Genomic DNA, 15,065 nt, shown 5'->3' with positions numbered 1-15,065 from the left:
GTACATATATACAACACCAGAACCAAGCTGTGAACATATATACAACTCCAGAACTAAGCTTCGCATATAAATACAACACCAGAACCAAGCTCAGTACATATATACAGCACCACAACAAAGCTTAGTACATATATACAGCAACAGAAAGTTTGCCAAAGTGCTCCACGGGAATGGAGAACCTTCTCAACCAGCGCTCCATTCATTTCTATGGAGCTGCCAGGGACAGCAATCAATAAAAATTTTAACGGAAAAAAAAGTTTGAAATGTATTAGACTAGTGGTCTTAAAAATTTCAATTTCTGCAAATCCATGGATTCACTCTGTACCTTTTAAATACTCACACCTACACTCTTATCTTCATGAGTTCCTTTAACCCCTTCCTTCTTTGGCCACTTTTGACCTTCCTGACAGAGCCTCATTTTTCAAATCTGACATGTTTCACTTTATGTGGTAATAACTTCCGAATGCTTTTACCTATCCAAGCGATTCTGAGACCCTTTTCTCGTGACACATTGGACTTTGTTATTGGGAAAAAATTTACTCAATACATTCAGTATTTAATTATGAAAAACACCAAAATGTAGCAAAAATGTGCATTTTTTTCTACATTTAAATGTATCTGCTTGTAAGAAAGGCAATTATACCACACAAAATTGTTACTAATTAACATCCCCCCATATGTCTACTTTAGATTGGCATCAGCTTTTGAACATTTTTATTTTTCTAGGACTTTACAAGGCTTAGAACTTTAGCAGCAATTTCTCACAATTTCAAGAAAAATTCAAAAGGCTATGCTATTTATTCAGGGACCAGTTCAGTTGTGAAGTGGCTTTGAGGGCCTTATATATTAGAAACACCCAATAAGTCACCCCATTTTAAAAACTTCAAAGTATTCAAAACAGCATTTAGAAAGTTTCTTAACCTTTTAGACGTTTCACAGGAATTAAAGCAAAGTAGAGGTAACATTTACAAATTTCATTTTTTTTTTGCAGAAATTTATTTTTAATCCATTTTTGTTTTAACACAGAAAGTTTAACCAGAGAAATGCAACTCAATATTTATTGCCCAGGTTCTGCAGATTTAGTAAATATCCCACATGTGGCCCTGGTGTGGTAATGGACTGAAGCACCGGTCTCAGAACAAAGGAGGACCTAGTGGATTTTGGGGCCTTCTTTTTATTAGAATATATTTTAGGCACCATGTCAGGTTTGAAGGGCTCTGAGCTTGGTTCTGGAGTTATATTCATCATAACAACCAAGCTCAATACATATATACAGCACCAGGGAGAAGCTCAAAACATATATACAACTCAAGAACTAAGCTCTGCATATAAATACCGCACCAGGACCAAGCTCAGTACATATATACAGCACCACAACAAAGCTGAGTACATATATACAACACCAGAACCAAGCTGTGAACATATATACAACTCCAGAACTAAGCTTCGCATATAAATACAACACCAGAACCAAGCTCAGTACATATATACAGCACCACAACAAAGCTTAGTACATATATACAGCAACAGAACAAAGCTCGGTACATATATATCAGAACAACCATATATATATATATATATATATATATATATGTACTGATCTTGGTTCTGGTGCTGTATATATGTACTGAGCTTTGTTCTGGTGCTGTATTTATGTACTGAGCTTGCTCCTGGCACCGTATCTGTGCATTAGCCAGGAGAGTTGTCGTGGCTTACTGCGCGCGCCGCACTGTCCTCCACCCTTCTCATGTGCACAGCCTAACTAAATGGGCTGAGCACGCTTAGGATATTGAATGTGCGCAAATAGGCCTATATGTAATGGATGAGTTTATAATAATGTGTGGGTAGGTCTGTTCGCTTATGTAATTATATAAATAGTGTGGCAATCCACAACAATCCTGGATAGGGAATTTCTTTATTCAGAGTCCACGTTAATGTAGGGGGTATTAGTAATATCATAATTGTTTTATTTTATTATTAGAATCATTTTCAATGGCGCGATACATCGCAAAACACCGTGAACCCCCCCCCCTCCCGCATGTCTTCGTCCGAAAAACAGGGAACCTGTTAAAAATTTGAATCCCACCCCTGCCCTGTGGGACCAAAACAATAAAAAAAAAAAAACAGAAGTGACCCCATTTTGGAAACTACACCCCTCAAGGTATTCACCTAGGTGTGTAGTGAGCATGTTAACCCCGCAGGTGTTTTGCAAAAATTAGTGTGTACTCGAGCAGAGTGAAAATGGGATTATTTCCAAAGATATGCCAATATGTGGTGCCCAGCTTGTGCCACCACAACAAGACAGCTCTCTTATTATTATGCTGTGTTTCCCGGTTTTAGAAACACCCTACATTTGGCTCCTAATCTTTTGCCTGGACATTTGACAGGGCTCAGGAGGGAAAGAGTACCATGTAAAATTGAGGCCTAATTTGGTGATTTACAAAGTATTGGTTCACAATTGCAGTGGCTCTGATGTGAAATAATAAAAGAAACCCCTGAGGAGTGACCCCATTTTGGAAACTGCACCCCTTAAGGCATTTATTAAGGAGCGTAGTTCTCCTGGGTATGGCGATGCCATATATGTGGAAGTAAACAGCGGTTTGGGCACGCTGTAGGGTTCAGAGGAGAGGGAGCATCATTTGGCTTTTGGAGCGTGGATTTGCTTGGTAGTAATTTTGTTTGAGTATTGCTGGTGTTTCCGTTTATAATGTGGGGGCATATGTAAGCTGGGCAGAGTACATCAGGGCCATAGTCAGGTGGTATAATAATTGGGTTAAAAAAACCAGTAAAATAATCCATAGATATTTGTTACGCTGTGACACAATCCTTTCGGCACAGGCCAGTGCCGCTCTGATAAATGTCCTTCCTTATCCCCCTTTTGGTCCACAGTCTGCACCTTTGCAGTTTGGGGAATTTTGCTGGGAAGTGCCTGGTATAATGCAGGTACCCTCGCTTCCAGCAGATCTGTTTGGGCCATACCCTTACTGGTTCCCTAATTTTAGGGCCTTGATAAATCAACTCTTGAAACAGAAGAAATGTTCCCCTCGGGCCTGCACAACCTCATATTTTTATTTCCTGACTTATTGGAGCCTTAACTAATTTTATTTTTTCTTAGATGCAGTGGTATGAGGGCTGTGAGAACCATAACGTTTAAATTTTTTCAACTACGAAACTGTATGACGGCTTGTTTTTTTGTGAAACGAGCTATAGTTTTTATAGGTACTATTTTTGGATACATGCAACTTTTTGATCACTTTTTATTTCAATATTTGTAGGGCAAAGTGACCAAAAAACAGAAATTCTGGTATCGTTTTTTACAGGTTTTTTTTACGCCTTTCACCGAGTGGAATAAATAACATCATATTTTTATAGTTTAGGCCGTTACGGACGTGGCGATACCAAATATGTATGGTTTCTTTTTTTTTGTTCAATAATAATGGACTTGCTAAGGGAAAAGGGCAATTGTGTTTTATTTTATTACTTGAAACTTTTATTGTATGTTTTAAAACTTTTTTTTTTATACTTTTTTTTCAAGTCCCACTAGGGGACTTGAAGGTCCAACTGTCTGATTTTTTTTTCTAATACATTGCACTACCTATGTAGTGCAATGTATTAGATCTGTCAGTCATTCACTGACAGCAAGCCGATTAGACTTCACCTCCCGGCGGGGCCTAATTGGCTTCTGTAATGGCAGAGCAGGAGGCCATTGTTAGGCTTCCTGTTGCCATAGCATCATCAGCAGCCCTGATTGCATGGCAGGGCTGGCGATCTGCTAGCAACCTCTAAGATGCAGCGATCGCTTCCGATCGCTGCACCTAAGGGGTTAATGGCAGAAATCGGAGCAAGCTCCAGTTCTTGCCATTACAGGTGGATATCAGCTGTAACATACAGCTGACATTCACCGCTGAAGATGCTCCTGAGCTGGTGCCATCTTGCCATCGGCTACGGAAGCCTTTCAGGCTCCGACTCTGGGCGGGGCCTGGTAAACTTCCATGCTAGGCATACTGGGAGGCCAGTGTTAGGCCTTTGTTTGCCATTGCAGCCACCAGAACCCCGGCAATTTCATTGCTGGGGTTCTGATGAGCTGCAAACCACTTAAATGCAGCGATCGCATTTCACCGCTGCATTTAAGGGGTTAATGGCGGGGATCTAAGCTAATTTCGGTCCCCGCCATTACAGCCGGATGTCAGCGGTAATACACCGCTTCTGAGCCGATGCCATGCATTTGTCGTATGGATACGGTAAAATGCGGGAAGCGCTAGCTTTCCATGATGTATCCATACGCAAAATGTCGGGAAGGGGTTAAAAATAAGTGGAGCATCTTAAAACATAACATTTTTACTCCCGCGGCAGCTGTAGATATACACTAGCCCTTCTCAATGAATTAGAATATCATCAAAAAGTTAATTTATTTGAGTAATTCAATTCAAAAAGTGAAACTCATATTATATAGATTCATTACACACAGAGTGATCTATTTCCAGCATTTTTTTCTTTTGAAGTTGATGTTGAAGATTATGGCTAATGAAAACCAAAAATTTAGTGGCTCAGAAAATGAAAATATTAAATAAGCCCAATTTCAAAAATTATTTTTAATACCGAAATGTTGGCCTACTGAAAAGTATGTACAGTATATGCTCTCAATACTTGGTCGGGGCTCCTTTTGCATGAAGTACTGCATCAATGCGGCATGGCATTGAGGCAATCAGCGTGTGGCACTGCTGAGGTGTTATGGAAGCCCAGGTTGCTTTGATAGCGACCTTCAGCTCGTCTGCAAGGTTAGGTCTGGTGTCTCTCATCTTCCTCTTGACAATACCCCATAGATTCTCTATGGGGTTTAGGTCAGGCAAGATTACTGGCTAATCAAGCACAGTGATACTGTGGTTATTAAACCAGGTATTGGTACTCAGCATCTCCATAAAGCTTGTCAGCAGAGGGAAGTATGAAGTGCTCTAAAGTTTCCTGGTAGATGGCTGCGTTAACTTTGGACTTGATATAACACAGTGGACCAACACCAGCAGGTGACATGGCTCCCCAAATCATCACTGACTGTGGAAACTTCACATTGGACCGCAAGCAACTTGGATTGAGTGCCTCTTCACTCTTCCTCCAGACTCCCGTACCTTGATTTCCAAATGAAATGCAAAATTTACTTTCATCTGAAAATAGGACTTTGAACGACTGAGCAAAAAATCAGTCCCTTTTCTCCTTAGCCAAGGTAAGACGCTTCTGACGTGGTCTCAAGGATTGCGACAGTTGTAGCCAGTGTCCTGGATACGTCTGTGTGTGGTGGCTCTTGAAGCACTGACTCCAGCCGCAGTCCACTTCTTGTGAATCTCCCCCAGATTCTTGAATGGCCTTTTCTTGACAATCCTGTCATAGCTGTGGTTATCCCTGTTGCTTGTGCACCTTTTTCTACCACACTTTTTCCTTCCTCTCAACTTTCCATTAATATGCTTGGATACAGGACTCTGTGAACAGCCAGCTTCTTTAGCAATGTCCTTTTATGGTTACCCTCCTTGTGGAGGGTGTCAATTATGGTCTTCTGGACAACTGTCAAGTCAGCAGTCTTCCCCATGATTGTGAAGCCTACTGAACCAGACTGTTGGACCATTTAAAGGGCTAGGAAACCTTTGCAGGTGTTTTGTGTTGATTAGCTGATTAGAGTGTGACACCATGAGTCTACAATCTTCAACTTTTACCTAATATTTTAATTTTCTGAGAGACTAAATTTTGGATTTTCATTAACTGTTAGCCATACTCATCAACATTAAAAGAAAAACAAATGCTGGAAATAGATTACTCTGTGTGTAATGAATATATATAATATGAGTTTCACTTTTTGAATTGAATGACTGAAATAAATTAACTTTTTGATGATATTCTAATTCATTGAGAAGGACTAGTATTGGATGGAAGTCAAGCCTGAAAGGTTGTGCATAACCTACATATTTTGTCTTCTTCCTACTTTCTGCGGATTTCTGTAAATGTAAATTTTCTCTTCTCCTGCATGAGTGGCCTCCTCCTCATGTGATGTCAGTGTTTCACTGAAATACTAAGAAAGAAACTACAACTGTATCTCACCATCTTGGCTCTGTTTTCTATTCTTTGTTTCACATCAGACATATGTTTTGACTGACAAGGTTTCTGAACATTTACAGAAACCCTGCAGGGATTAAGAATGGACAAGGGTCCTATTACACGTGTAAATGAGCACCAATCATCGAGACAGTTGGTTGATCGGCGCTCGTTTGCTCTTTTTACACGGAGCAATGATTGCTAATGTATCGTGACGAGAGCACAATATTTCCAATAGCTCGACCCCCTTCATTTAATCATTTCGGCAGCACAGGGAGATGTGGTGCCGACAGCAATGATTTTAAAGCTGCATAAAAGAGCAGATCAGCCGTTGAACGAGTGTTTACTCGTTCATCGGCTGATTGTTGCCCTGCTTACACAGGGCAATGATCGGGAACGAGCGTTCATATGACCCATTATTGGCCTGTGTAATAGGGTCTTAAAACGGCGGTTATATTATAAAGTGTACTACTGATTAATGCAAAAAAACAAAAAACAGGCATAATGATAGATACACTTCAATATTGACACTTCTGGAGTTTTAATTTGCTGGATTACATTTTGTAAAAGTAACAGGTATTGTCTGTTAAAAACAATATTTATTATGATAAATACACTTACCTGCTCAAGTGGTATGAGGGGATCATTCTCACCAAAAATAAACAATGTTGGATTAAGCAACTTAAATTTTTCACATTCTTCACGAACTAAACCTAATAAGAAAAATAAACAAATATTCATATTAAAAGATAATTCTGAACTCTGAAACAGTCTGGGAAATGCTGAGTTGCAGTGCTTCTTTTAAGGACGTGGACTAGTTGGCACGTTCAGGACGCAGCCTCATTTTTCAAATCTGACATGTGTCACTTTATGTGGTAAATAACTTTGGAATGCTTTTACCTATCCAAGCGATTCTGAGATTGTTTTCTCGTGACACATTTGGTCAATACATTCAGTATTAAATTTTGAAAAACACCAAAATTTGGCGAAAATTGGCAAAATTTACCATTTTTCTAAATTTAAATGTATCTGCTTGTAAGACAGATGGTTATACCACACAAAATAGTTGCTAATTAACATTTCCCATATGTCTACTTTAGATTGGCATCGTTTTTTTATTATTCTTTTATTTTTCTAGGACGGTACAAGGCTTAGAACTTTAGCAGAATTTCTCACATTTTCAAGACAATTTCTAAAGGCTCAGTTGTGAAGTGGTTTTGAGGGGCCCATACAATACAATCCCCCATAAAACACCCCATTTTAAAAACGGCACCCCTCAAAGTACTCAAAAAAAGCTCTTAGAAAGTTTCTTATCCCTTTAGGTGTTACACAAAAATTAAAGCAATGTAGAGGTGAAATTTACAAATTTCCTTTTTTTTTTTCTCCAGAAATTCATTTTTAATTAATTTCTTTCTGTAACACAGAAGGTTTTACGAGACAAACACAACTCAATGTTTATTGCCCAGATTCTGCCGTTTTTAGAAATATTCCACACATTGCCCTAGTGTTTTAATGGACTGAAGCACAAGTCTCAGAAGCAAAGGAGTACCTAGTGGATTTTGGGGCCTTCTTTTTATTAGATTATATTTTAGGCACCATGTCAGGTCTGAAGTGGTCTTTGATGCCAAAACACAGGAAACACCCCAAAAAGACCCAATTTTGAAAACTACACCCCACAAGGAATTCATGTAGGGGTGTAGTGAGCATTTTGACCCCACTGATGTTTCATAGATTTTATTAGAATTTGGACATGAAAATAAAAATGTTTAAATATTTCCAATAAGATGTCGTTTTAGATTACAAAAAATAAATTCCACAAGGAATAAAGAAGAAAAAGCCCCCCAACATTTGTAAATACACAATACGTGGTCATAAACTGCTGTTTAGGCACACGGCAGAGCTTAGAAGGGAAAGCGTGCCATTTGGCTTTTGGAGTGCAGATTTTGATGGATTGGCTTCTCGGCACCATGTCGCATTTGCAAAGCCCCTGAGAGACCAAAACAGTGGAAACCCCCCAGTAGTGACCCTATTTTGAAAACTACACCCTCAAGGTATTCACCAAGGGGCATAGTGAGAACGTTAACCATGCATATGTTTTACAGAAATTAGTGTACACTCTATGTTGCAGAGTGAAAATGGCAATTTTTTGTGCCACCATGAAAAGACAACATTCTAATTATTATTCTATTTCCCAGTTTTAGAAACACCCTACATGTGGCCCTAATCTTTTGCATGGAAGACTGACAGGGCTCAGGAGTGAAAGAGTACCATGCAAAATTGAGGCCTAATTTGGTGACTTACAAAGTATTGGTTCACAATTGATGAGGCTCTGATGTGAAGTAATAAAAGAAACCCCCAGGAAGTGACATTTTGGAAACTACACCCCTTAAGGCATGTATTAAGGGATGTAATGAGCATTTCCACCCACATGCCTTTTCCAAAAATGATTGCATTGCGGATGGTGTAAAGTACAAATTTAAACTTTTCCCCAGATATGCCATTTCAGTGGCAAATATGTGGTGCCCAGCTTGTGCCCCTGGAGACACACCCTAAAAATTGTTAAAAGGGTTCTCCCTGGTTTGGCGATGCCATATATGTGGAAGTAAACTGCTGTTTGGGCACGCTGTAGGGTTCAGAAGGGAGGGAGCGCCATTTGGCTTTTTGAACGTGGATTTTGCTTGGTAGTAGTTTTGTTTGTTGATTTACTGGTATTTTAGTTTATAAGGTGGGGGCATATGTAAGCTGGGCAGAGTACATCAGGGACATAGTCAGGTGGTATAATAATGGGGTAAAAAAAAAAACGGTTAAATAATCCATACATGTGTGTTACGCTGTGAAACAATCCTTTATGCACAGGCCAGTGTCACACTGATAAATGGTGTCGTTTCTTATCCCCCTCTTGATACACACTACACCTTTGCAGTTTGGGGAATTTTGCTGGGAAAGTGTTGTCCTGGTATAATACGGGCGCCCTCGCTTCCAGCAGATATGTTTGAGTCCTCCCCTTCCTGGTTCCCTAATTTTAGGGCCTTGATAAATCGCCGCTTGAAACAGAAGAAATGTTCCCCTCGGGCATGCACAACTGTATATTTTTTTTTCCTGAATGGGAGCCTTAACTTATTTATTTTTTTCATAGACGTAGTGGTATGAGGGCTGTCTTTTTGTGGGACGAGCTGTAGTTTTTATTGGTGGGGAAGGGGACCAAAAAACAGCAATTCTGGCATAGTTTCTTTTAAATATAGCATTCACCACGAGTTATAAATTACATGTTAATAATAAATTACTTTAGTAAAATATAATGTATTTTTTCAGTCCCCACGTTGTAAGTGCCATAACGTTTTAATTTTCTAGTCGACAGAGCTGTATGAGAGCTTGTTTTTTGCGAGACGAGCTATAGTTTTTATAGGTACCATATTTGGATACATTGGACTTTTTTATCACTTTTTATTTCACTTTTTGGAAAACAAAGTGACCAAAAAACAGCAATTCTGGCAATGTTTTAAATTTTTTTTAGGGCATTCACTGCGCAGGATAAAAAACATAATACGTTTGTAGTTCAAAACATCACGGCGATACCAAATATGTATTGTTTATATTCTTCATTAATAAATTGCTTGATAAGTGAAAAAGAGTGATTGTGCTTTATTTTACTTGACAAGGGAAAATGGGCGATTGTGTTTTATTTTATTTTTTACAACTTTTATTTTTACTCTTTTTTTAGTCCCACTAGGGGACTGGAAGGTCCAACTGTTTGATTGTTGTTCTACTACATTGCACTAACTATGTAGTGCAATGTATTAGAACTGTCAGTCGTTCACTAACAGCAAGCCGATTAGGCTCCACCTCTGGGCGGGGCCTAATCGGCTTCCATAGGGGCAGACCAGGTGGCCGTTCTTAGGCCTCCTGTTGCCATAGTAGCAGTCGGCAGCCCTGCCATCGCATGGCAGGGCTGCCGATTTGCTACAAACCACTAAGATGCAGCGATCGCTTTCAATCGCTGCATCTAAGGGGTTAATGACAGGGATCGGAGCTAGCTCCGGTTCCTGCCGTTACAGCAGGGTGTCCTTTGTAACATACAGTGGACACTCACTGCTGATGACGCCGGCTTAGCTTCTGAGCTTGAAGCTGAGCCGGCACCATCTACCGTTGGTACCGGAAGCCTTTTAAGCCCCGCTTCCATAGGTGGCTTCCGTACTTAGCAAACCGGGAGGCCAGTATTAGGCCTCCGGTTGCCATTGCAGCCACCGGCAACCCAGCTATCACGTTGCTGGGGTGCCGGTGGTTAAAAACCCCTCAGATGCTGCAATCTCTATTGAGCGCAGCATCTGAGGGGTTAATCGGTCAGATCGGAAGCTAGCTCCAGTCCTAGCCATTACTGCAGTGTGTCAGCCGTAACATAAAGCGGGAACCCCTGCCCGACAGCGCCGTATATATATGGCGGATGTCGGGAGAGGGTTAAACATCAGGCTTTGTGCCTTTTAAATTCCAGGTGCCATTTTTGTGCCCAAAGCAATTCTCCACCATATGTGACAACTTGGGGTAAGTTAGCACACAGGATAGCCATCTCTGGGGTCAAGATGGTTGGCACACTTTAATATTTTCACTCCTTTTTTAAAGGAGCCTTCACAACTGGAAGCTAATGAGACTCCTAAGGCAGCCCAAACCCTGGACTGTACTTAAGACGGAGTGGAACTTCACTCCAGCAACCCATACCAAGTTTGTTACACAACAAATAAGGAGAAGGGATACTCTCTATAATAACATTCCTTTTGATTATTACATTCTGGGCCCAAATCCTGATTCTTAGTAGCTTAGTATATATATATATATATATATATATATATATATATATATATATATATATATATATATGTTTGTGTGTGTAAATCTATAGTAAACTAAAAACATTTTTTTTTACAACACAGACGTTGTTAACACTTCTATCAGGTAAACTACCTATTTCAAATCTAACACTAAACATCCGCTACCCAAATGCCCTACCTATGTAGGTGCTAGGCACAACCAACTACTGTTTTCATTTTTTTTACATTTTATAGATATAAAAAAAAATGTTTTACTGTTTTTTACAGTTTAACTTTATACATATTATTTACAAACAGTCAATACATTTAAATAAATAAGATAACAATTTACCATAGAATGCCACTCCAGCCTTTAGTTCAGGATACTTTAGCATGAGATAATGGGTTACAATGCCACCCCAGCAAAATCCAATTACTCCAATATTTTTGACTTGACACTGCTCTTTTAAATATTTCAGCACAACGTCAACCTCCCTGAAAAGTAAATAAAAAATTTAAAGAGAAAACTTTATGTGGGCAATACAATTTAACACTTTTAATACTTAATAATATGTAATTCCCTATACTTTACTGTAGAAGTAAAAAGGTATAAAAAGTAGCAGCAATGATTGAAATTTCATTTTAATATGCAGGTTTTAAGCACCAAAAATGCTCCCAGTCCTTTCAGAGAGTCATACCATTCTGTACTATTAATTCTGTGAGTTGTTGGCTAAGAATTATGACTGTAGGGCAGCACTGTGGCTCACTCTTTACTGTGGCTCTTTGTTGTCTTTTAGTTTTGGAGGTCTAGGTTCTCATCTGATCAGGTGCAAAACGGCAATGTCGTTTTTAGGGTGCAGTCACATGCGGCAGATTTTGCTGCAGAAATTTCTGAGACTTAAAATCAGCTTATTCACATGAGTGTCTGTCTGATTTGCATCCACATAAAACAGATGGTTTTTCAAGCAAATGAATGCCCATGTTGCGTCAGTGTGGTTTCTGTGTGTCGTTTTCTCCTCTGCAAGCACTGCCTGGTTTCATTTTTCTGCTTTTTTTTAGCAAGTGATCAAACGGATGTCATTCATGTGCTGTTTTTTTTCATACACCCATAGCCTTTAATGGGCGAGTCTGGTCCACAAAAACAGACTAGAATAGGATATGCTTTAAGTTTGTCGCAATGGACAACACTCTCCATTAAGAAAAATATAGATATGTGAATAGCCCATTTGAATTGCATGGGTCCAGCGTCGGACTGGCCTACCAAAGGACCGGAGGATCCTCCGGTGGGCCCAGACAGCGAGCTGTTTTTATCCTGTGGCAGAGCAGAGAGACATTGTCTCCCTGCCCCGCTGCTTACTCTTGTAGGCAGGGCTGCCCGGCACATAACATTTATGGGCCAGGCGGCACGGGCCCCCTAATGCCCGGTGCCTGCCACAATCAATTGTATCTCCGTCCTCAGGATGTAGATTCAATTGAATACTATAGGCTGCAGGCCACACTAGGCCTGCAGCCTATAAGGCACTGGGAAGAATCCCTGCAAAGGACGGTGTGATGACGACACTGCATCATGCTGGCCTACGCAAGGGTCCTGTCTCCGAGCAGCTCCGTCCGTCGTGGGAACAGGGCTAGGTAAGTAAAAAAACAAATTGTGTTTACTGGGTTGTGTGGCATTATATACAAGGGTGAGGTTTGTGTGGCACTATGTACAAGGGGGGCCTGTGTGGCGCTGTCTACAGTGGGGGGTTGTGTGGCACTGTCTCCACTTTGGGTGCTGTGGCACCCTCTACAGTGGGGGGCTTCCTGTCACTATCTACAAGCGGGTGCTGTGTGGCACTATCTACAGTGGGGCCTGTGTGGAACTATCTACAAGAGGGGGGGGGGGGGCTGTGTGGCTCTTTCTACAAGGGGGGCTTTGTGCCACTACCTACAAGAGGGGGCTGCATGGCACCATCTACAAGAAGGGGGGCTGTGTGGCACTATCTACAAGAGGGGGGCTGTGTAGCACTATCTGTGTGTGGCACTATTAATGCGTGGGGTCTAGAGGGTGGCACCGAGAGCGCATTATTTCCATCTGGGGCACTATAAATGGTGAGGTTTTTGTCGAGGATGGGGAGGTACTAGAAATGTGAGAAGCTAAAGATGTTTGTGTTGCAAATTCTGCAGAGGCTATTTGTAGTCGGGAGAAGGCGTCAGGGCAATCTTGGCCGGATGAAGAAGAAAAGTAAAAGTGAGCAACTCCAATCTGAGAAGATGTCACCAGTGAGTCACTGGATTTCACTCTATTTTATTAAAGGAGTTTTCCAAAAATGACATAAATGTCTGATGCAGGAGCCAGCTCTGTGACCTGCACCTATATCAAGAACTGACTGCAGAATCCAAGCAGACACTAGTGGAGTAGTGCACTAGTGTAGTAAAACGTGTGTAGTAAACCAAAGACCAATATTACCATCAAATAGTGACCATAGAGTGGTAGACACCAGTCCTACACAAGCGCTCTGCAGACCATATAACTTAAAGGAGTTTTCCCATCTTAAACATGTATGGCATGTCCACAGAAAATTTAAAAAATGTCTGATAGATGCGGGTCCCAGCTCTGGGACCCGCACCTAAATATAGAACAGAATCCACATGGAGACCAGTGGAGAGAGGGTCGCACGTGCGCACAGCTCTCTCCATTCTGTTGAATGGGAGTTACGGAAACAGCCGAGACCCTCTTTCCACTGGTCTCCGCCTGGATTCTGTTCTATATTTAGGTGTGGGTTCTTATTCCTGTGAATAAAATCTCAGGGTACAGTATAAAAACCTGCATGCTTTTTTCCCAAAAATTTGGTACGCTTTTCAATGCGAATGCTGTAAAAAAAAATCAGCCGCATCGAAAAAATTTGCCACATCACGTAAAACATGCATGCGGTGTTTGGATGCCGTTTTTGGTTTCAACCTCACCTCAACGTCTTAAAATAAACTTCGGGTATGTTCACACGGTATATGTTTGAGGCAGAAAAATATGAGACTGATTTCAAGAGAAATTGTTTTGGAGCTAATTTTCGTGTTTGCAATAGTTTTTTGTAGTGTAATTTTGCAGATAGAAAAAACCCATTGAAGTCTATGGAGAGTGATTAACGCCTTCAGGACACAGCCTGTTTTGTCCTTGTGGACACAGCCGATTTTTTTTAAATCTGGCGTGTTACTGTATGTGGTAACAACTTTGGAATGCTTTTACCTATCCAAGCAATTATGAGATTGTTTTGTCGTGACACATTGTCGTAAAAATAATAAATATACACATATAATGATATTAAATCTATCAAATATTGTGTAATGGTCTAAAATATGGAGTATACTAATTAAGTAAAATGAATCAACATTATATAGGTTGTATCATAACAAAGTGTATAAAGTGGAAAAAAATCGCAGAATCCATGAATGTATAAATCGAATAAATTATAAATAACAAATATATATAATGGTGTGAAATGCATAAATGTGTGTGTATACACGCATGCATGCACGCACACAAAGTATGTGCATATGGACACGCACACACACACACACACACACACACACACAGTGCAAAAGTGCAATAAATAAGTCCACAATGCATCAAATATATGTTATAATGTGTGATACGTAGAAAAATGTGTATATATGTAATATCAAACATATATCACTCCGATCACATATAAAGTAAAATATAATAAGGTGATGTAGGTGGGTATAGTTATAAAAAGATAAATATGGAGAGCATATAAGAGCGCAAACATTGTGCACAAACATATATCATATAAATATGTGAAAACGTGCAAGTGAATATGTAATAAAAAATAAAGAATGAAAAAAAAATATATCATATATAATAATAAAAATATGATAGGAAACAAATATACAATATTGTAAAAACAACAACATCGTGATATATAATACTCAATATATAAGATTGAAACCATAGAAGATATAATATGCATAGATAATACAAGTCTATATGTATTATTTCTTCATATAAAACATTATTTTTTGTTTTTTGTTTTTTCTTCAAATGGTTTGTGTCAATATTCATTATAGTTGTGGCAACACAGTTCTGAGCAAATTGAAAAATATTTCAAAGATAAACAAAAGGACCTAAACAGGTTACATGAAAAAACACAAATGATTAAAAAGCAGAAGAAATATTAAATAACCACCACATTG

General features: G+C 39.7%; 1 protein-coding gene across 2 annotated transcripts in view; it reads right to left on the bottom strand.

Moving 5' to 3' along the window:
• LOC142652837 (carboxymethylenebutenolidase homolog) overlaps window positions 1-15,065 on the bottom strand; it is a 159,792-nt gene that overhangs the window by 12,025 nt on the left and 132,702 nt on the right. For both annotated transcript variants that reach the window (XM_075828524.1, XM_075828525.1), the window contains exons 4-5: window positions 11,233-11,375; window positions 6,700-6,791 (exon numbers count right to left, since the gene is read on the bottom strand). In XM_075828524.1, the coding sequence (XP_075684639.1) occupies window positions 6,700-6,791; window positions 11,233-11,375 (235 nt within the window). The remainder of the gene's footprint in view (window positions 1-6,699; window positions 6,792-11,232; window positions 11,376-15,065) is intronic.

Source organism: Rhinoderma darwinii, chromosome 5 (assembly GCF_050947455.1).
Source record: "Rhinoderma darwinii isolate aRhiDar2 chromosome 5, aRhiDar2.hap1, whole genome shotgun sequence".
In the NCBI taxonomy this organism is placed as follows: domain Eukaryota; kingdom Metazoa; phylum Chordata; class Amphibia; order Anura; family Rhinodermatidae; genus Rhinoderma; species Rhinoderma darwinii.
Note: the sequence above shows the minus strand (reverse complement) of the source record. Positions and strands in the feature narration are given on the sequence as shown.